The 22,412-nt window shown below is 36.5% G+C and overlaps 4 protein-coding genes and 1 long non-coding RNA gene across 12 annotated transcripts; 2 read left to right on the forward strand and 3 right to left on the reverse strand.

Annotated features, from left to right (window-relative positions):
* Positions 1 to 670: 670 nt before the first annotated feature.
* LOC147524975 (uncharacterized) lies at positions 671 to 2,202 on the forward strand. Its single transcript, XR_015220953.1, has 2 exons — positions 671 to 1,571; positions 1,725 to 2,202. It is a non-coding gene; the product is annotated as an uncharacterized LOC147524975 (long non-coding RNA).
* LOC147524976 (ras-related protein RABH1b-like) lies at positions 1,254 to 16,692 on the reverse strand. 8 transcript variants are annotated; one of them, XR_015220951.1, is made up of 10 exons: positions 15,006 to 16,692; positions 14,711 to 14,879; positions 13,707 to 13,777; positions 8,488 to 8,576; positions 7,433 to 7,544; positions 6,443 to 6,510; positions 6,265 to 6,324; positions 5,378 to 5,468; positions 4,273 to 4,343; positions 3,623 to 4,110 (listed from the first exon to the last, which is right to left on the reverse strand). XR_015220951.1 is itself a non-coding variant. In XM_086604875.1 (7 exons), the coding sequence occupies exons 1-7, from the start codon at positions 15,101 to 15,103 to the stop codon at positions 4,069 to 4,071; spliced, it is 672 nt and encodes a 223-aa protein (XP_086461001.1). In that variant the 5' UTR covers positions 15,104 to 16,692; the 3' UTR covers positions 3,623 to 4,068. The 8 variants fall into 8 exon arrangements, 2 of the variants coding, with proteins under 2 accessions (XP_086461001.1, XP_086460997.1); XR_015220950.1 differs by lacking the exon at positions 6,265 to 6,324; XR_015220949.1 differs by lacking the exon at positions 4,273 to 4,343.
* On the reverse strand, positions 15,118 to 15,588 carry LOC147524977 (putative receptor-like protein kinase At5g20050). Its single transcript, XM_086577554.1, has one exon. The coding sequence runs from the start codon at positions 15,586 to 15,588 to the stop codon at positions 15,118 to 15,120; it is 471 nt and encodes a 156-aa protein (XP_086433680.1).
* Positions 15,679 to 16,128, reverse strand: LOC147524978 (LEAF RUST 10 DISEASE-RESISTANCE LOCUS RECEPTOR-LIKE PROTEIN KINASE-like 2.1). The gene has a single exon (XM_086577565.1). It carries the CDS (start codon positions 16,126 to 16,128, stop codon positions 15,679 to 15,681), a length of 450 nt encoding a protein of 149 aa, XP_086433691.1.
* A 2,341-nt stretch (positions 16,693 to 19,033) lies between the features above and the next one.
* LOC147524979 (protein FAR1-RELATED SEQUENCE 5-like) lies at positions 19,034 to 19,609 on the forward strand. Its single transcript, XM_086577573.1, has one exon. It carries the CDS (start codon positions 19,034 to 19,036, stop codon positions 19,607 to 19,609), a length of 576 nt encoding a protein of 191 aa, XP_086433699.1.
* Positions 19,610 to 22,412: the final 2,803 nt, after the last annotated feature.

The raw sequence follows: 22,412 nt of genomic DNA on the forward strand, positions 1-22,412 counted from the left end.
TTATACAGTTTATACTTACAAGCTCAAAATTGTTTCAAAACCAATGCTCTTAATTATCTCTTTCTCGTTGTAACTAATGTTTTCTTTTCGGTTTAACTACTTCACTTTCTTAGTTTAATGTGCTAAGAGCTAATTAGTTGTATTTCTTTTGTTCAAATATATTTCTCGACAAGCAAGACAGTACAATAATCCAATTTGATGATAGAAACTACAAAATTATAAAATCTAATTTTGGGCATAATGAAATTTTTTAACAAGAAATTAGATTAACTTACCAAACAAAAATGACTTGGTAGTTGATACAGTATGTGTGTGCAAATATAAACCCACACATTTTTTTTCACTTTGTTATGGTACTCTCAATTATTGGAAAAAAAAAACCAACTTACTGAAAAACTAGTAAAATTACAATATTTATCCATATAACAAATTAGGAAAGTATAAAGCCCGTAGGGCCTCCCATCCAATGGCTCAAACAACTATTCAAGTTCTCATACTGCTTGTGACATGGTGGAATCTAAGGTTTTTTGGTGGTATGCTGATTAATAAACTTAAACTTGCCTATATGATGGTCTCATTTTCTTTAAGTCACACCAATAAAATAGTGGTTAACAAACATTTCATGAACTTGACACTCTGCCCATTTTGCCTAGGCTTTTTACCGTATGGCCTCTTTACACTATTTGGATGGTTGTAAAACCCCTAAACACTTTGTGACCTGTGCCTACTAGAGAAGACTCTCTGTAGAATTTCCGTTATACAATATATTTGCCAAGTTAAGTGTTTGCAACTATTATTTGTTCATGTGGCTAAACTTCCACCACACTATTATTGTGTTAATCCTGTAGATTATGTTGGTACATGATGCTCTACTTATTTAACGCAATTCAATTCATAGAGAACATTTTTTTTCAGTTGCAATTTAAGAACACCTTCATCAGCTATCACTTGTTGCACCGCGCTTAAACTGACTAGAACTCAAAACTCGAAAGTTAGTCGATCTGAAATTTGACTGACAAAAAAACTGGGATGGTCTTAATGGGTGTAAAAGTAACTTGAATCTGATGAAACTTAGATTCAAACAACTTGATTATCTTAAAAACCCGATACCATTTCTATGCCCACCTCACAATCTCACATGTTCCTTTGCCTCCATTGCAACCATAAAAACTCTTTTGACCAAGTCTCCTAGCAAATATCCAAATGTTCTTTTGGAAGGTCTATAAAAGAGGTCTACCCATAGGAGACTTACTGATAGAAAGAAAGTTACATTGAGACTTTGCATGTCCTTTATGCTGGAGTACCATAGAATCAGATACACATCTCTTTTTTGGATGTGAGTGGATTAGGAGTGTTTGGTTTGGATCAGACCTTGGGGTTCACATTCAGAGTGCTAGTGATAATATTATCAGAGATTGGGTGGATCAATTTATGATGTGGTGCTCGAGTGGAGAGAAACATATTAACCAAGCTAGGGTTTATTGCTGTGTGATGCTCGATCAAATTTGGGAAGTTCGAAATGAAGCAAAGTTTGAACACAAGATCCCCAGCAGAGCAAGACTTCTTAGGAGGTGCTCAACTGTCACAGCAAGTTGCTGCAAAACTTTCAGAGAAGCTCCTCCTAATCCTCCTAACAATCCTGTTCCAATAAATGATTTGAATAATCTATTTCCAGTTATCCCTAATAATAGTATTCTTATACGCTTTGATGCTGCATTTCACAGGACCACTGGAGCTGCGAGTGCTGGGTGTATGGCTTGAAATGATGTTGGAAATATGGTGGGAGCAGCTGTTAGAAAGTTTAAAGAAACAAGTCCTAAGGAAGCCGAGATGGCGGCGAGTGAAGTAACAGTGTTGTTAGCTTGCTTTCTGAGCATATACAACTATGTGGTCCAAGGAGATTGTGAAGAGATAATCCAGTCATTTAATGGAGGAAGGTGTAAGTGGAGTCTGAATCCCCTACTTTTTGCTGTAACAAGACTTGATAGTAAATTAGAATTGATTAGTTTTAATTGGATAAGTAGGAATGTTAATGACGATGCTCATCAGCTAGCTCAGTGGGCAGTTCATCAGCTACTTATGATAGCTCTGCCAAAGTGTGTGGTGGAGGCAAACTTTGTTCCAATACGGTTGTGATTTTTAATATATGGTATGCAAGTTTATAAAAAAAAAAAAAAAAAAAAAAATTTCATTTTTTCTTTTTTTGGATATATGTTTTCATGGTCAGTTTCTTTTTGTTACTAGTGAATTCGTTGGAATAAAAATAGAACGAAAATATTAGGTGTCACATCTATACAACAATCGCCAGCAGTTTGACGCACCAGGTACATAATTACAAATATTGTACAGCTATAATAATGACTGAGCAACAGCAATGTTCTTTACGATGTAACATTCTGGTTGTATTCCCTGGTTGTATTCCACGTATTCGATGGACACTACTCTGAACTCTATTTACGATGTAACATTCTGGCTTTCAAAAGTAGACCACCAAAACTTCCACGTTTGTTTTCCCATTAGAATGTCCTTAAAGTTGAGTCAATTCAGAAGTTCAAACCAGTCTAGTAAAGGCGTTAAATCGCAACTAAGGCGCAATACCTTCCTGTGCCGCGCAAGGCGCGAGGCGTGGCGCGCGTCTGATCGAAGTGAGGCGCATAGTAATAAAAAAATAGATATATCAAATAAAAAATAAAATAAATATTAAATATGACATGAATTATTACTGATTTGCTTAGCCAAACTTTAAAATTAATTTTATGTGATTGTAAACATAAAACCATTGTAGTCATTTAAAAGAAAAATCTTAAGCAATAAGTAAAGAGCAAAATAAAACTCGTATCTCTCAATACAATTTAGCTTAACTTCAATAAACTAAAATAATGAACCGATAGAATTGAGTCAAATGAGTTTTTCATAAAATAGAACACGTGATTCAATTTTAGAATCCCGTAAAACTTCATTTAAAATTTAATCCATCTTTGTGTTTTCTCTCAATCCATACAACTTAACATAAACTAGTCAAAATTAAATTTAAAGTGTACTCCACAATGAAACTTACTAAATTTGTACAATTTCTTATATCATACAACAATTGGATCGAGTGTAAATGTGTCACATATAGCAAAAATTGTAAAAAAAAATGAAAAAACTGTAAAATTGATAAAGGCGCTACCGCCTATGACAAAAAGCGCAAAAAGCGCACGCCTTATATTACCTCTCGTGCCTTGGTCAAGGCGAGACACTAAAAGTGCGCCTTGCGCTTTAAGCGCTACACTGTAAACCAGTATAGTAAAAGCGTTAAAGCACACCTAAGGCGCAACACTCTCTTGTATTTTAAGCGCAATGCGCGAGGCGTAGCGCGCATCTAATTGAAGTGAGACGCATAATAATAAAAAAATAGATATATCAAATAAAAAATAAAATAAATAATTAAATATGACATGAATTATCACTGATTTGCTTAGCCAAACTTTAAAATTAATTTTATGTGATTGTAAACATAAAACCATTGTAGTCATTTAAAAGAAAAATCTTAAGCAATAAGTAAAGAGCAAAATAAAACTCGTATCTCTCAATACAATCTCGCTCAACTTCAATAAACTAAAATAATAAACTGATAGAATTGAGTCAAATGAGTTCTTCATCAAATAGAACACGTGATTCAATTTTAGAATCCCGTAAAACTTTATTTAAAATTTAATCTATCTTTGTGTCTTCTCTCAATCTATACAACTTAACAAAAACTAGTCAAAATTAAATTTAAAGTGTACTCCACAATGAAACTTACTAAATTTGTACAATTTCTTATATCATACAACAATTGGATTGAGTGTAAATGTGTCACGTATAGCAAAAATTGTAAAAAAGAACGAAAAAAATGTAAAAATTGATAAGGCACGCCTTATGTTACCTCTCGCGCCTTGGTCAAGGCGAGGCACTAAAAGTGCGCCTTGCGCTTTAAGCGCGCCTAGGGGGCGCGCGCCTTGACTACACTGGTTCAAACAATAAACTCCACAACTTTGGCAATATTAATTGAAACCATTTACATTGCAAAGAGAATGGCATTCTTTAATCCCGAGGCAATGCATCCACAATTTTCCGGAAGAGTGCCTGCAGCATTAAGAATATGAAACCTAATCATTTACACAAAAAGAAAAGATAAGAAACACTGAACTGTTGGCCAATTGGGTTATAGACTTATAGGGCCTATCAGTTTCTGAGTCAGTGAAAATAGAACATGGAATCAAAGTGGATATGATCCGGCTATCTTACCTATATTTTTTTTCCTCCTTGGGCCTTCCTTGTTATACCTCAATTTCTTTCAACGTTACTGATATCACTCACTGTTCGTGTAAAGAGGGGGTATTAGTCACATGAACTATGTCATTAAACAGTGAACACTGTTTATGTAACACTGACTTGTCTCTCTTACTTCCAAAAACTGTTGTTGAGAGAATGTTAGAACACAAAGATAATTTGCATTATGAATCTTTGGTTTCCCTTCAGTTGAAGGGACCTAACTTTGCAAAGTATATTGTAACACACTGTGTTACACTCGTGTTACAGTTCTAAGAGGGCATCTCCGGAGGGGATTTAAGGACAGCGACGAGGACAACTTAAGAAACTGGTTAGAGAGGTACGCCTGCAAAAAAGAACTGTTTTCCTTGCTCTACTGCGTACCACCTCACCACTGCCATCTCTAGAGATACCGGCACGCCGTCTTCCTCCTCCTCTTCCCTATCTCTTTCACTACTTATTTTCTCATTTATTTTTCTTACAAATTCATCTTTTCTCGTTTTCTCTGAAACACCACCATTACGCACAACAAAATATGGTATTCTCCTGGTTTAGTACAATCGATTAGCTAAATTAATTTATGCATGCAATTTGTTCGTTGCATTTTTTGATCAAAACACTTCAAACACAAGTGAATGAACGAGCCAGCGAGCAACAAGTGAAGTGACTGAACGAGTCATGATCCTAAAAGGAGTGGCCATGTTTTTTTCTTCCCTCTAAGAGAGGAGGATGCACTAGCAAGAGCTTTGATCGAAATGACTTTAGCCCCGAACCTTTCCTTTTGTTGTTACAAAATTTTCTAACATACACACAGAGACTATTTACCAAAAAAAAAAAAAAAACCCCAATATTCTTCCTAAACAAACACTGCTTTCACATTTAGAAATTTAGTATCACCCAATCCCCCATTTCCAGTTTAAGATATCCTACATAAGAAATCAACGGTGCAGCCCTCAAAGAGAAACACTTCATATATATGCACTATAATTGGATTTTGTGCATTTTACACAAAATCAACAAGTACATAGCATTCACCAAAGCGAAGTATGAGGAAGAAAGGAAATGTGAGATCATGTTGTACCGTTATGTGGAAGCAGGATTTGGCACTGGTCTCAATAAACATGACATCAAGATCCTGAGCTTTAGCTTCTCCTTCTTCTGTAGAGACTTGCCTGTTGCACCGCCATGTGGGAATTGAATATTTTCAATCAAATACAAGGATCATTTACAACATAATAAAAGAGAGGAGTATAGTTGTCTAAAATTTCATAGCATATAGGCAGCCAAAATTTCTAATAGAGGGTAACAAGACTTTAACTTAAACCATACATATTAAGGAAGGAGGTTATTGCAATAGAATTAATAACAATATAGAGCAAGAACAAAAGTGCCTTTCAACAATATTCCCAGATGGAAATTTAATTTCATAGAGGATCAGGTTATCTGTAAATTGTCAACTTGTAAAGATTTATTTTAGAATGTTAATATAAAACAGCCCGCTATTGCCAATGAAAATTTTTCATTTGCCAAGGGGGCTTTTTGGGTTTGCCAAATATGCCCTCTGACAACTGCTGGTCATTTATGGAATGAAGATTTTCTCTCGGTGTAAATATAGCATGGAATCAAGAACCCGGAAAAAAAAACATAAACCAAGAGTTCACCATTCCCGCCTAATCTAACTCCCCCAAAATGACTTAAAGAGCAGCATGAACCTGGTTGGAGAACCTTAAGCCCAAAAATATTAAGTAAGTGAGAGTGAAAGGTCCTACACTCCAACCCTGACTTTTAGCTGTCATGACCATGCACTAGCCATCAACAAATCAAAACACAGTAGCATTCAATAGCAACTTCTGAAGAGAATTGCTAATACATTCAGGGACATGCTACATTAGGCTTACACAACCTGCAACCCATTATTACTTTATTAGCTTTAACACTTCTCATACACAAGAAATATAGAGCATGTACCAGGAAGAAACATGGTCTCATCTAATTGTTTTCTGCAACGACGACTACGGCTTTAGGATTCTGCAGTAAAAATCAACAATCTAATTTACTTGGCTTTAGGATCCTCAGTCAAGTAAATATTGGTATTTATGAAGAGAATGCACCATAAAGATAACAACATGAAGAGTAGAACGCCCACCTCAATCTATACGTAAAACCGGCAACACGTGTTGGTGAAGATTGAAGCATTCGATGACAATGGATCAACTGTAGTTCATGTGAACGGCGGGAAAGATAAAAGTGGTGAACTCTTGGTTTGTCTCATTTCACACCGAGATAAAATATTCAAAAAGATTTCTTTCTCATATCAGAGGGCATATTTGACAAACCAAAAAAGTCCCCTTGGCATAAGCAAAAGTCCCATTCGCATTAGCAGGGCTCCTAAAACTTTATAACAAAAATAAAAAGCACATGCAGTTCCACTAGCTTCACACAACAATCGGAAGCAATCTAACATTCTTTCGTCCAAAACCAACAATTAGCAGGTATATAGTCCTTCACTATATGCATTTTAACCAAAAAGATATCTTAAGTCTCAAACAAACCAATATACGAAGAACTGAATAACCTTCATTCCACAGATAAATTCCATAATCCTAGACTACTGATAATAATAATAATATTTTTTATTTGTTTTCATTATTTTGCTATGTATATTCAATAAATACTAAAAATTACATCCAGTCCCCCCCCCCCAAATAAATAAAAATAAAAATAAAAAGGTGTGATAATTGCAAGCGGGGTAATATAGATTTTTCAGAGTCAAACATGTCTACACAAAACATGAGTCTGAAATGTGAGAACATAAATAATTTAAAATGTGTGAGTATTGTGGGGCTGGGGGAGGGGGGAGTTTGTTCAAATGGTATTTCTTCTGGCACTAATGCACTATCCAAAAAGTGGGCCTAGATAGTGAACTAACGCTGAACGTTTTTTAACATCATCGCTACAAAGGTGCACCTACGAGGTGAATTAAGAGCTAATTTTTTGTGCCAGTGATTTCCTCATAACAAAAATTCAGCTAATTTCCACAATGCTAATGAGATTAAATGCCCCATAAATGTAATTAGAAAGACAAATAAAACACAAGAAGAGCAGATATGACTCTATTAAAAGATACAAATTTTACCTTCTATCCTCAGGATCTGTCTTGTTCCCAATGAGGGCAATGATAACATCGTTACCACCATCTTGCCGAACCTCCTCAATCCACTTTGAAGTGTTCAGGAAAGACTGACAGCCTAAACCATGCAAAAGTAGAAAAGATATTTCATCTCATGAAAGATATTTTTAGACATAAAATATTAAAAATACGATGCTACAATTATTGGAGAGGTCGGGACTTTGGAGAGATGAAATTAAACAACAACACCAGAAGTTCATTTTTTGTTATTTTTCTTTGGGTTCAAAGTTCCAATTGAATTCCATTGTTAAGTAGAAAACAGGAAACATTTGTCAAAGAGTGTAATTTCAAAGAGTTTCTAAGAAAACTTATTCACAAAAAAAGTCCAAATTCCCTATATGGTCTCTTCTGATTGGCTGGACAGCAAAAAGGAACTCCAACAAATGATGGCATAACAAAGGCACTTTTGGAACAGAGAATTATGTTTCTTTCCTTTTGAAAGGTAAGCTCGTTTGAAGTTAGCACAGCTAATAACAGCACACCAGAGTGAACATTGTACACGCATGATTAACTGATAACCTGGTCACCTCATCGGTCAGGCTACCTCGACACCCCTAAAAGACTTTCCGAACTGAATTCCCTAAGAAAAATGGCTCTATACAATGAGATAAGGCCCTTAGCTTAAGGGATGATTTATGGTGATATCTGTCTCCCTACCATTTCCACCAAAAATCAGCTTATTTCTATTTGTCTAGCCCTGTCCAAAGTGGTGTTTAAATTTGTGATTTATTTAAGGGCCCACAGATTTTCAATTTACCAACACTCTTTTCATAGGGCTAGTCATCCGATTGAGCTGATTTTTGGTGGACATCTTCACGTTGAGGACAGCTTATCCACCAAAAATCTGCCCCTTAACTCATTGTGTGTTGGGGAAGTTATTAGGGGCGTCAAGGTAGCCTGACTGTTCCAATATCCTTGCTAAACTATAAGAGAGCAAGACGTGCATAGAAACAATGAAAATCACAAGTGTCAACAAGCATGAAAAACAGAAAAGGGCATACTTGTAACATCATATACAATGACAGCAGCAGATGAACCCTGGATATAGCTCGGAATGAGACTCCTGAATCTTTCCTGTCCAGCTGTGTCCCTGTAATGTATAACATTGCGTATAAGAAATCTTCCAAAGAATGACCTTCTGAGGAGATCTATATAATCCAATACATGCAGAAACAATCATACATCAGACAGAGCAAGTTCTAGTAATGGATGTACTGCAGCTTGAGCAACAAATGTTGGATAGTGCAAGACAAGGACGTTTTTCTAACCAAACTCAGTGAACTGACATAGGCACATTTCATTCCACCTGTTTTGAGAAATACTTTTAAAGAGGAGAACTGACTGGTGATTACATTTGTACCTTCTTCATGCTTGTCAAACCAATACCATCACACCCTTTGGAACCACTAATACTAGGAAGTAGGAACAAAGAAAATAAGCATGATGAGAAAAAACTTTATACGATTTGAGCAGTTTTATCATGGTTACCATGGTTTTGACCTGTGGGAAAACCAAATGCTGAGACATGCTTAAGGGCATCTCCAACAGAGGTGCCATTACGACTTTACCTCCACATAGGCCCCTTTAAATCTCTGATGTATAAGACATTGATTTACACCTCACACCTTTTCCAATGCAAGTGTCTATTTGAATATTTTGTTAAGTGATTTGTAAACCCAAATGAAAATTCTCGTCCAATTCTACAAACTCATAACTATCAGTATGGTTGTGTATTTTATTGTTGTTGAAGTTGGGGCGTAACTTTAACAAATTATACTGCAAATTACTCTAGTTGGGGGAAAAAGATTAAAAAATAAAATAAAACCCATATTTAAAAAACAATGAATAAAAGCCAATTCATGGATCAGTCCGCACATAGCCATATCTATCATTATTGTGTAGTTACCCCTGTTCAATTAGTCGGCCATCCATATGGAATAGATAATTAAATTTTTACCAAAGCAATTTCAAAATCCTATTGATTAATAGTACAGAAATCGTTGTCTTATAAACAACCAGATAAGGGTTTTTTTAAGGAGAAAAACCTTTGGAAAAACACACTCACGTTGATCATAAGTAATATAGATGTCTCAATCATCAGTTTGTACACTCCAGATCAAAGTGTTGTACATTTCAAATACAGATCCAAAAGAATTTAAATACATAGAACGATGAGAAAGACAGAGACAGTATATACAAAAACGCAAAATCAAGCACAATGAAATGCTGAAAATTACTGTGAAACAATCCTATGGAATGTTTCTGTTGGAGAGATGGTTTTCCCGTTTTTATTTATTTACTTGTTCTTTATGTGTATGGTGAAACTATCATTGATGTGGGTGTATTTAACATTACTATGTCAATAATATAAAGCATGTCCACGGTCTGGAAAAAGATATAGCCAAGAGATTTCTCTCTTTTCTTCACAAACCCTAGGACCAACATGGATAACTACAAGGCTCCTGGCTCGGATGGCTTCAATGCTTATTTCTATAAGTTTTGTTGGCAAATTGCTGGTGTTGACTTCCTTGAAGCAATTCGGTTTATGATAAACTCCAATATCATGCCAAAAGGTATAAACTCTACCTTTATATGCCTAGTCCCAAATCCTTCAAAAATCACAGACTATAGGCCTATCTCTTGCTGTAACATAGCCTACAAGTGTGTTGCTAAATCTATCTCAAATAGATTTATGCCAGCCATGAACTCCCTGGTAAGTCTTAACCAGTCGGCATTTGTTCCCCAAAGATCTATTCGAGACAACCTTCTCCTATCCCATGAACTTCTCAGAAGCTATGTGAAGAAAGTGCATTTCACCAAGATGCTCCCTTAAGATTGATATCAGTAAAGCCTATGACACTGTCAGTTGGAATGCTATTCATATGATGCTGGTCAAGCTTAACTTCTCCCCAAGATTACTGAGATGGATTAACATGTGCTACACTACGCCGTATTACTCTGTCCTAGTGAATGGCTCCCCGAGAAGATTTTTTAAAGGCATGAGAGGCCTTGGGCGGGGTCCACTATCTCACTACCTCTTTGTTCTTACCATGGAGATTTTGAGCTGTGTGCTGCTCAAGGAACTCAGCATGGGAAGGATAAAACCACACCCTAGGTGCAAAAAATCAAAGATCGTGAGTCTTTGTTTTGCTGATGATCTAATGGTTTTTCTCAAAGGTGATCTCCCTTCTATGCATACTGTAAAAGAGGTCCTCTCTCAATTCACAAGCATTAGTGGGCTGCAGATCAATAATGTGAAGACTACTCTGTTAACTGGTGGTCTTAATCAAGGGGAAAGCCAACAACTAGCTGATACAATCAATGTACAACTCACTGTTCTAAAAATCGGTCTAGGCGGCTGCCTAGGCGGTCTCTAGGCACTAGGCGGTGCCCAACCGATTCGCCTAGGCCCAAGTCATTTAATAAATCGGTGGACCGGCTAGGCGGTCTGACTGATTAGGCTAGTCTAGGTGGTTCAATCAATTTTTTTTTTTTTTTTTGAATGATTAAATGTCGAAAATTAAAGGCCCGTGTAGGCTTAAGATTTGAATGAGTTTAAAAGACTACGAAAAACGATTAAAAAGGGTATCGAAATTTACAAGTTTTGACAATATGGGGACTAAACTCTTTTTTTGGTCAAATTGGGGACCAAACTTTTTAATTTTTGCAATGTGGGGACTAATTACGCATGTAGTTTAAATTTCTCACATGGTGTTTCATAATTCACAAGTTACATACATTATTATACACTTTCTTATCAAAATATATCCATGCTACAACCTCATGACCATAGAAATTAATTCGAATTGTGAAATACCGTGTGAGAAATTTAGATGTCATGTTACACATGTCCCCACATTGCAAAAATTAAAAAGTTCAGTCCCCATATTGTCAAAACTTGTAAAGTTCGATACCCTTTTTAGTCGATTTTCGAAAAGACTAAAGTCTAATGTAAATTATATATCATTATAACAAAGAGTGTGTTTTTATATGAAGTCGATATTCTTCAACTGTTACACATTTTTGTAATAAGTATCTTTGTTTGTGTTTATTTTTTGAGTTATGATAAATGATTTTTTTCATTTCTTGTAGTATAGGTGTGTATTACTATATATATTAGGAAAAAAAACCGCCTAGAGCCTAGCCCGTCTAGGCACTGCCTAGAAGGACTAGGCGCTCTCCCACCGCCTGACTACCGCCTAGCGTTTTTTAGAACACTATGTACAACTAGTATCTAAACCTGTAACTTAACTCGGATTACCCCTTTTTGCCTCAAGATTGAGCATCACAGACTGCAAGCCAGGTGGAAAGGATCACTTGCAGAATCAAGAATTGGAAAGCAAGATAATTGTCACATGCAGGGAGGCTTCAGTTGATACGCTCTGTATTGACTACTTTCCACGTGTATTGGTCAAGAACTTTCATCTTACCTAGCACCGTGTTGGACAAAATTACAACGATTTGTAATAAGTTCTTATGGAGTGGGCCAGAGATGAAAAAGAAAATGCATCATGCAAGCAAGAAGTCTACATCTCTTACGAAGAAGGAAGGGGGTCTGAACATTTTAGATTTGAAGATTTGGAACAAAGCTGCTTATTGTGGCCTGGTGTTCAAGATTGTTTCCAAAAATGACTGCTTATGGTTGAAATGGATTTGGGTGCAACTCATAAAAACAAGTTTTTTTTTACTATGAAGACGCCAAAGGACTGCTCATGAGCATGGTGAAATATTTTAAACACTAGAGAAACTGCACAGAAGCTCATTGTTTACAGTATTGTTTCGGAACAGAACACTTCCTTATGGCACGAGCCATGGTGTGCACATAGAATACTGTATGATGTGATGACCCTGTAGCAAGAAATAATATTCAGCTACCATTGGATGCAAAGGTCAGCGGCCTTATTTCTAATGGAGAATGGAACAACATACTGCAAGGTCTGACTCAAGGAACTCTCAAGGATGATATTTTGAATACCTCTATCAATAACTACATTGATGACGATTCAGTTTACTATGCACCTGAAGCAAGTGGTAATTTCAGCTCTAAGTCAGTATATGAAGCTTTATGAATTCTAAAGGAGAAGGTGATATGGTTCAACTTGGTTTGGGGTAAACAGGTAATCCCGAAACACTCCTTCACTATTCAAAGGAAGGTCTTAAGTGCATCCTCATGTTGCTTATACAATAGTTCTCGGGAGAATTCTAAGCATGTTTTCTTCCAATGCCCTTATAATTCAGTTATTTGGTCTACTGTCAAGTCGGCAATAGGACTACTTCTCAGTTCATTAATTCTAACAGGGAATGGATGATGTTAGTAACAAAAATAATGTTGAAGCTGAGATAGTTAAAGTGTTCACATGTGCAATAGTGAGTTACATCTGGAGGGAGAGGAACTTTAGGCGATTTCAAGGAACATCACAACCAAGTCAAGTGGTTGCTGGACGGATTCTAAGGGACATAACACTCTACCTACAAGGTCTACTCAAAGTGCTTGATGACAAGGGAGAGCAGTAATGAGCAAATTGGGCATCTCAGTCCAATTCAAACAAAAGCTACAGAAGCAATGTATCTGGATTAGACCTAATGAAAAGTGGGTTAAATTCAATGCCGATGGGGCCTTATCTGACTCAAGGACAAGATATGGTGGAGCTATTCGAGACCAGGAAGGTGAACTCAAGTTCCAATGGTCTGAAGTCTATACTCTTTCAGGAGTTACAAGCGATCCTCAAAGGATTACAAGGGTGTCTCATGCTCGATCAAAAGAAAGTGTTAGTGGCCTCTGACTCGCTCATTGCCACTCAGATTCTGACAGGTATCGAAAAACCACCATGGTACTGCCTCAACATCACAAAAGAGATTCAAAGCCTAGGCCATAGGTTTCAGAATCTCCAATACACACATATGTATAGAGAAACTAATAGGGTAGCAGATTACTTAGCGAGTTTAGCTAAAGAACAAGAATATATATATTTTATCTTTCCTATTGATGAGCTTCTTAGCTTATATGTAAAGGAGGATAAGGAAGGAAAAGTGTACACCAAATTTTGAATTAATGCAGATAGGGGTCTGCTTAACCCTAAACCTTGTTTTAAAAAATAAGGTAGAAAATATTAATAACAAAAACAGCTAACCTAATACATCAATAGCCTTCTACCCTGCCCAGGTAACCAAGGCTACCTAGGCAAACCCATCCCCAAAGACCAAAAGGATATAATCTTACCAAAGCTGCAAGCGTACTGTTCGATCTTCCAGGTACATCATTTTTGATAGAAGATCGACCCCAATAGTAGCCTGACAAAAATTTCAAAAGTGAATGACTTAAACACAAGAAAAAGGTTAAAAGAAACTCATTTCACAAAGATCCACATGTAGCTAACAGGATAACAAATATGAGTTGTGGTTGTAACATAGAGAGAGAGAGAGAGAGAGAGAGAATTGCCCTTGCTAAATGAAAACAATACTATGATATCTCACGCTTGTGCAAAATCTAAAATCCTTATATATTAAACAAGTGTAGACCAACTGTTTGTTTAGATGTGGTATACAAGCCCATTACAATTATAAAAAAAAAAAAAAAAAAAAAAAAAAGTCATCTCAACATCCTGTCAGTCCAATCTGCATTTATAAAAGAACATCAATGACAAATAACTATTTTACTCCCACAAAATCTATCAACAAATCACTGGGAGAAAGGAGCAAAGGTTTAATCATATATTGCCCTTGGAATAGGGTACGACCAGGTGAGGTGGAAGCGATTGTGGGAATATTTCAAAATTAAAACTTAACTCGTAGTCATAAAGCGCCTAAAGGAACAGGCAACAACAATTAGGAATTCCAAAATGATTGACGTCTAAATTATATAGTGGCCGGGTATAAAACCACGAGATCGCTGCCGCCACAATTAGATGAACTTATTGCTTTTGACTAAGTTGTTACTGAGGTCTTCAGCCTTAAATAAGCACCACAATTATATTTCCTTTTCAATGAACTGCAATGTCATATTAGCAAATGGCTCTTTTGTGTGCAAGACAACCATCAATTGAGCAGACTGATATTGCTCATAACGACAGATGCAAAAAGATTACTTCCAGTGAAACACCTTGATCTTCCACTCATTTTGAACAAAGCAAACAAATCTAACCAAATAAACCAACAGATCCATCGACAAACATCATAAATAAATAAAATAAAAATAATAACAAAAATGGAAGGGAATGTTAGTACCTGATAAGTAATTTCGAATTTATCATACATAAAACGATTGATAATACTCGTTTTCCCAACCAATTTGTCTCCTACAAACACGACTTTGTATTTCTCAAGGCTCTCCCTTTTTAGATGAATGGGAGGGTTACTAGAAGATGATTGATCCTGAGAGCTTTCGTCAGGCTGGCTGAAAAACAAAAAAAATTAATTATTTGGCCAGTCCAACTTAATAAGCAAATATATGGTACACAAGTTTATCTGATTCTAACTATAATTTCAATTAAAAAAATAAAGCATATCTAATGATTCGAACCTTTCGGTAATGGCAGGAGTAAATTTTGGGCGGCTAAACGAAAACGGATTTGGCAGCTTCTGAGGTAGTATATTACCTAGGTTATTACCCTGGAACATCTTCCCTACCCTGTTCAGTCAAGGAAGGAGAATTTTGGGATTGGTCTAGGATCACCAAACATGCTGCTTTCAGGTGAGGAGTCATAAAACGGAAATGGATTGGGTGGCTTCTGAAGTGGTATTTCACCTTGGAGCATCTTCACCACACTGCTCATGTCCAGTCTTTTTAGGAGATTTTGCTGAGTACACCATAATCCAACTAGACATAATTTCTTGCCTTTTTCTTTATCCTTTTCCTCAATGCCGCATACCAACATAACTTCTTCTAGTTCGTCTTTCTCAACTCTTTCTCCAACATCTCCTGGAAACCATCCAGGTCCCTCCTTGTTCCTTTTTCTCCTCAAAATTTCAAACAACATCATTCCAAAACTATATACATCACTTTTATAATTAACTTGTTGTCCCTTACCCACTTCAGGGGCAGCATAACCACTAGTTCCTCTGAATCCTGACTGTTCGACCTGATGACTCGATTGCCGAGCCATTCCAAAATCTATAATCCGAGGAGAAAGATTTGAGTCAATAAGGACATTAGCAGGCTTTATATCGTAGTGAATTATTCTTGGACGACAGTGTTAATGCAAAAAAGAGAGGCCATTTGCTATCTCCATTGCAATTTCGTACAACTTCACCCACTCTATATTTAGGTGATTCTTAAACAAAATCTCATCCAATGATCCGTTTTTCATATATTGAAAAACTAGTGCTTTCATGTTGTCATTAAAACAAAAGCCGTATAGTTTGATTAGGTTTGGATGAGAATATTTTGCCATGGTGCACACCTCAGCCATGAATTGCTTTCTCATAACATCATTTGTCCTCTCTGCTTTCAGAACCTTAACAGCTATTTTGAGACCTTTAGAGAATTCTCCTTCATAGACATCTCCAAACCCACCAAAACCTATTTTTGTTTTGAAATCCAAAGTAAGGTTCTTAAGTTCCTCTTCAGAGAATGGCCTAGGTTTCTCGTTTGTTAGTTCATATAAGAACTCCTCAATAGGTTGTGAGCTATCATTGTGCTCCATGATTATAGTTCATACATATAGTTACAAGAAGTTGCTCAACACTTGAACCAAGTAGAGATGTTGCCTAGACGCATCTTTTTTCCTACTTGGACAATCATTATTGGTACTTGGGTAATCTAAATTTTCCACATAAGCAAAAATTAGGCATGTTCTAGGCAGAAACAATTTCTTCTTCTTCAATTCCAGTATTCCACCTGCACCACCACATTCACTCCACCATCTCCTCTCTTTACACTCCACCAACAGCCTTGGCTTGCCAATCAAAATAAAGGAAAACTTAGGTACATACCATAATCACCAAAGTCGATGTTTTCACTATTGAAGGCTAAAGAAGATCTCAAGCTAAAGAAGATATATAAACGTTGATTCTTTGCAAACAGAAGCAGAACTCCTGTTTGTTTCAAACGAAGTCAAAGCTGGAACAGGTTGTCATTTGTCAATTAGTAGATGAGGTTGAGGGCTTCTTTAGTGCGCGAAATGTTTTGCTACGCCACGATTCCTGACCACGGTAGCGTCGGCATTTCACATATTTTCGCCCCAATTTCTCATCTAATTTTGGGAAAAATGAAGTAACTCATCAGGATAAATTTTGGGAAAAAATAACTAACGAACCCACTATTTCAAAATTAGTAACCCTCAAGGACAAAATAAGTTGGCCCCGCTTTTTTATATTTTTTTAAATGCCAGTTATACCCTTCCGTGAAAATAACCCTCAAGGACAAATAACCCGGATTTAAAATAAATATTTTTCGATTTTACCCTTTCTATCATTTTACTATGAACAATGAGTATTTATATCTTCTGCTGGTGTATGAACGATGATTGTTCATATCCAAATAGGTAAATGTACCTTATACAATATATTGATGTATGAATATTGAATGTTCATACAAAAATGACTATAAACATTCAATGTTCATACCCAAAGACTATGAACATTGAATGTTCATACCCAAAGGACCAAGGACTATGAACATCGAATGTTCATACCCAAGGAGAATGTTCATACCCAAGGACTATGAACATTCAATATTCACTATGAACATTGAATGTTCATATCCAAGGACATCTAATGTTCATACCCAAAGGACTATGAATCCAAGGACTATGAACATCTAATGTTCATACCCAAAGGACTATAAACATCGAATGTTCACTATGAACAATGAATGTTCATACCCAAAGGACTATGAACATTGAACGTCCATACCCAATCAATGTTCATACCCAAGGACTATGAACATCGAATGTTCATACCCAATCAATGTTCATACCTACCAATTGAAAAAAATTTAAAAGTAGTCATGAACAATGATTGTTCATGTTTGATGTATGAACACTTTTGATGTATGAACAGTGATTTTACATACTCCCAAATAGGTATGAACAATCCATGTTCATAACTGGATCAATGTTCATACCTATTGGATCATTATTCATAGCTCCAATAGGTATGAACACTCATTGTTCATAGCCAATGTTTGTAATTGGGGGTATGAACAATGAGTGTTCACACCTGCTTACTAAATACACCAGGTCGTTTAGTCTGGGCCGGGCCGTTAATTATTTCGCGTCAGGGGTATACTTGACATTTTATCTACCCGATCCGTTTTTTATTTCGCGTCAAGGGTATAATTGACCTTTCATCTACCCGGTCCTTGTGAGTTACAAAAAAAAAGGTGTCCTTGAGAGTTACGTTTTCGGTAGTTTTGTCCTTGAGAGTCACTCCCTGATTTCTCATATTAATCATTTCCTTCGCAATTCGTTCGCGGTCAATCCTTTCCCTCTTCCCCTCTCTAAAGTTTACTGTAAGGAGTAGAGCAAAAAAGAGTGATAATAACCAACAACACTACACAACTTTATCTAACATTGAGGTTAGTTTATCATCCAATCTCTGAAGATGATTTAATTTTTCCTCTTCTTTTTAAAATACATTAGAATTTTTCATCTTTAGGTTGTTTGTATTAAAAGTTTTCTTTCTTCATGTTGGCGCTCCTATGACGAATCAAATAATGCTCGATGACGAAGACTTTCTTAGAAGCCTATGTTTCAAAAGTTTTGCGTATGATGAAAGTGAACCTATAGATGTGGAAACAACTATTTCTTTGATGGAGAGTGAAAATATTGGCAGTAGTAATAGCGACGCTGAAGAATCATATACATATAGGGCTTATATAGAAGACAAAACAACATTTTTTTTCTATGCAGTTCAAGACGAAGGCTTACACTGTTTATAATGAGTATGCCAAATCAGTCGGTTTCGGTGTTCGTACAGATGTTCATAGAATTCATCCAAATGGAGTTGCTATTAAGCGGAGATTTGTGTGTTCAGCCGAAGGTGAACGACATGCAGATAAACTCCAACCGATGACACCCAAAAGAACACCCAGACAGGTCACTAGGTTCAATTGTAAAACCCGCATTGTTGTTGCTTTTGATTATGAAGCAAAGTTGTAGACTGTGAAAGAGTTTATTAGGGAACACACGCATATTCTTGTACCGCATCTGAGTTCAATGTTTCTTTGATCACATAGAAATGTGAGTCGAGAAGCATTGGAATTTGTTACGTGCCTAAATGATGTCAGTGTTCATAAATGCCAAGTGATGGGTCACTCTGCACATATGGTTGGAGGTTTCCTTAATATTGGTTTTACGAAAAAAAGACTTGTATAACAAAATGGAAAAAAAGATGAGAAGTCGTTGTATTGATGGCGATGCCAACACACTGCTTGCTATTATGGAGGACAAGGTGAAGTTAGATCATTTATTTCATTACAACTATGAGTTAAATGCGAGTGGGCAGTTGGCTGGGCTGTTTTGGGCGGATTCCACCTCCCGCCTGGATTACTATTGCTTTGGTGACGTGTTGTTGTTTGATTAAACGTATAAGAGCAATCAGTACCAGATGCCGATTATTGTGTTTGATGGAATCAACAACTACCTACAGACTATAGTTTTTGGTTTTGTGTTGATCATAAGTGAGTGCAACGATGCTTATAAGTGGGCATTAAAAGCATTTATTGACGTAATATGTGGTGAACACCCTAAATCAGTCATTACTGATGGTGACCCAGTAATTCGTAAAGCTTTGAAATCTATTCTTCCATATTCGAAACACTGGTTGTGCTCTTGGCACGTATTGAAAAATTGCATCACCAATGTCAAAATCCAAATCCCTGGATTTGCAATAGAGTTTAGCTCTATTATGTTTATGAAATGTTCTTGGGGAGATTTCAAAGAAAGGTGGAGACAGCTAGTGGAAAAATACAAAGTTAGACATAACACATGGGCGATGAAGGTACAGAAGAAACGAGCGAGGTGGGCAGAATCGTATCTCCATGGTGAGTTCTTTGGCGGTTGCAGAAGCACCCAACATTGCGAGGCTATTAACTCTGTTATACGACATCATGTTAAGCCAGTGATACGATTGTTTGAGCTATTTGGGAAAATGGAATTGGCAGTTGCAAATATCCATCACTAAGAGCAGGAACAAGAGGTGAGGACTGCAATAACGAAGGCTTTCATTGGTAGCTACTTGATTAAATATACAAAATAGGCAGAATCCATCTATACTCGAGCTGTTTTTCTTGCTTTTGTGAAGCAGTTACAGGATGCAGCGATGTACACCGCAGAAGATAAACATGATGTGGGTGACAATATTCGTGTATACACCATCAGTCATCATCTGAACAAGCAAAAAAAGACAATTGTGGAATACAACCTTTTAGAGCAGGATGCTAGATGTTCATGTGGGCTATTTCAGTCGTTTGGATTTCCATGTAGACATATCATTTCAGTTTACAAACATGAGGACCTTTATCAAATACCCCAGAGCTGCTTTTTAAGGAGATTGACACGAGTTGCTAAATCTATCGTTCCAAATAACGATCTAAGTTTTTCTTTGCAGGCTACTTCCATTATTTATCACAGTGAGCTTATAAGGAAATGCAAGGAGATATGTTTGTGAGCCTCTCAAACAGCCAAAAATAGTGAAGCTTTTAAATCCATATTATCATCTTTTTATAGAGCTTCTGAAAGTAGTCCACAAGTTCTCTTAGCTTTGAAATGCCTTATATTCCACTAGAAAGTGGTACAATGGATGACACTTCGTCTTCTAAAGGCATTGTTGAGGTAGTGCCTTTCACCCACCTAAAACTTCCCATCGTCCATTCGTTAATGATCCACCACATGTAAAATCGAAGGGTAAGCCGCATAAACCTAGTAGATTTAAAGGTCAAAATGAGACAAGAAAAAATAAGTGTGGCCACTGTGGTATCGTCAGGCACACAAGGCCCACATGTACACTTTTGCATCCAAAGGATGGGGGTAAGTTTCTTATACCGTTGCCATATTCTCACTTGTATGTTAACATTAAATAGTTATAAAAATATGTTGATTCTGATTTTTATTCGTCAATATCTTTCTTGTGGTACACTCTTTTACAGGTTCAAGTGCTAAGCGTAACTATGTTGAGTGATAAGCACCCAAAACTGTAATATTAAACCCCATTGAGACATATAAATTTGGTTAATTATGTGTTTAATAATCATGAAATAAGTATATTTTCGTACTTTTGCAGGTATTCGCAGTAAATATGAAAATATTGGTTAAACCAGCGTTAAAGCACAGGGAACGATGTATATATGAATTCTTCCAAATCAGCCATGTGAAGCCCAACAAATCCGCACAAAAGCATCAAACTTCCGGAGCTCCTACCTCTTGAACCAGGACTCCGAATGCAACAAGTGAGCTGCTCAGACAATCAAGGCGATGAACTCTACGCATAGGCAAAAAGTTATAAAATTACCAAAAGACCGGACCGCCACTGGACTGCACGTGGACCCACTATGCGATCTCGTAAGATTTGATGAGTCATTAATCATGAAGCATGTCAAGACAAAAATGCCAAATTATTGGTGCAAAGTTGACACCTTGCATGTAATTAATTGTATTAGGTGTTAATAGTGAAAAAAAAAGCAAGGTGTCATTTTGCTTTAATGTGGTGGATAAAAATGAAGTAAATGAGGTTTAGTGTTTCACGTGGGATGAGGGGGAATAATTGAAAAAGGAAGGAAGAAAACAAACAAGGGGGGAGATACTCCATTTACTCCCTTGACTTCTTTTCCTTTACCATGCATTATTTTAGTTTCTTAGTCTTAGTTTTTATTTAGTTTTTAGTTTTTGTAGAAAGGTTGTAATAGTTTTAATGGAGGAAACCTTGTGTTCTTATAGTTAAAAACAAATCTAAATGCAAGTGAGTTTATATAGATAGTTTCTTCTTTTTGTTCTCTCTCTCTCTTTTTACATTCTACACTTGTCATCCTTTATCCCAAGGATCATGAGCTAACCTTCCCTTTGTGGGGAGTTAATAATACTCATGTGAGGGAAAATCTTTGTTATTTAGTTTAGTAAGTTGTTTAGGAAGAACAACTAGACCTACATCCTATCCCAAAATGATAGTTGGTGTAGAGTCTAGTTAGGGATCAAAGTGATGAGCTTAGAGATAAGTCATTGCTTTGGTTCTACATGCTAGCATGTATTAAGCTTAGAGATGAGTCATATATGTTAGGGATCAAGTTTTCTTTTATTAGGACTTGTTTAAGAGTTCTAGGAAGATTAAGATGCACTTACTAAAATCGAATAACAAAAGCTATTTTCACGTGAGGAGAATTAACTCTCCACTTTCGTTTTAAGTAAAATTTTATCGTGTCTTAGTTGCATGTTTACGTAACTTAATGTTTTCAATTTTTGTATAGTAAAGAAACCAAATATTTAGTATTTACACAATCATAGCTAAACTTACTCACTAGTTTCCGAAAAGAGTAAACCCAAGTTGTAAGTGGTCCTAGAATTTAGGTTGGTTCGAATCCCTACTAAAAAATATACGAACACGAAGATCGTGAGTAAGGAAATACTTTGTTTTCACATTTTGGCCAAGGAAGAGATTCAAATCTCTAACAAATGCTAAAGGTGAATATCAAAATGGCGCCGCTGCCATTCTAAAGACCAAGGGCACATACTGGAAATTGCTCTAAGGGGAACCCCCACCCTCATCTTTCCTTCCGTTTTTGCTGTTTTCTACGTATTTTTTTTTCTTCAAATTTTTGCCTCGCAAACAACCTGACGATCATCGGATTTTTTGCTGTACTTCCAGGAACAAAAAGTTAGGCCCGGGAAAGTAAACTACACAAGAATCTAAGGTTGCTGTGAAAATTTCAGCTCACTGTGGGAGAATCCTCCGCGTGCGCGGTACTGGACTCGCGTCTGCAGGTGTAACCCGCGTC

Source organism: Coptis chinensis, chromosome 1 (genome assembly GCF_015680905.1).
Source record: "Coptis chinensis isolate HL-2020 chromosome 1, ASM1568090v1, whole genome shotgun sequence".
In the NCBI taxonomy this organism is placed as follows: Eukaryota; Viridiplantae; Streptophyta; class Magnoliopsida; order Ranunculales; family Ranunculaceae; genus Coptis; species Coptis chinensis.

Coding starts and splice junctions, on each gene's coding strand:
- LOC147524976 (XM_086604871.1), bottom strand. CDS start 15,103: ATGTTCCAGGGTAATAACCTAGGTAATATACTACCTCAGAAGCTGCCA. Junction 8,577..13,706: donor ACAGTACGCTTGCAGCTTTG/GTAAGATTATAT, acceptor TATACATTACAG/GGACACAGCTGGACAGGAAA. Junction 5,469..7,432: donor ACAGATCCTGAGGATAGAAG/GTAAAATTTGTA, acceptor GCGGTGCAACAG/GCAAGTCTCTACAGAAGAAG.
- LOC147524977 (XM_086577554.1), bottom strand. CDS start 15,588: ATGGCTCGGCAATCGAGTCATCAGGTCGAACAGTCAGGATTCAGAGGA.
- LOC147524978 (XM_086577565.1), bottom strand. CDS start 16,128: ATGGAGCACAATGATAGCTCACAACCTATTGAGGAGTTCTTATATGAA.
- LOC147524979 (XM_086577573.1), top strand. CDS start 19,034: ATGCCGATTATTGTGTTTGATGGAATCAACAACTACCTACAGACTATA.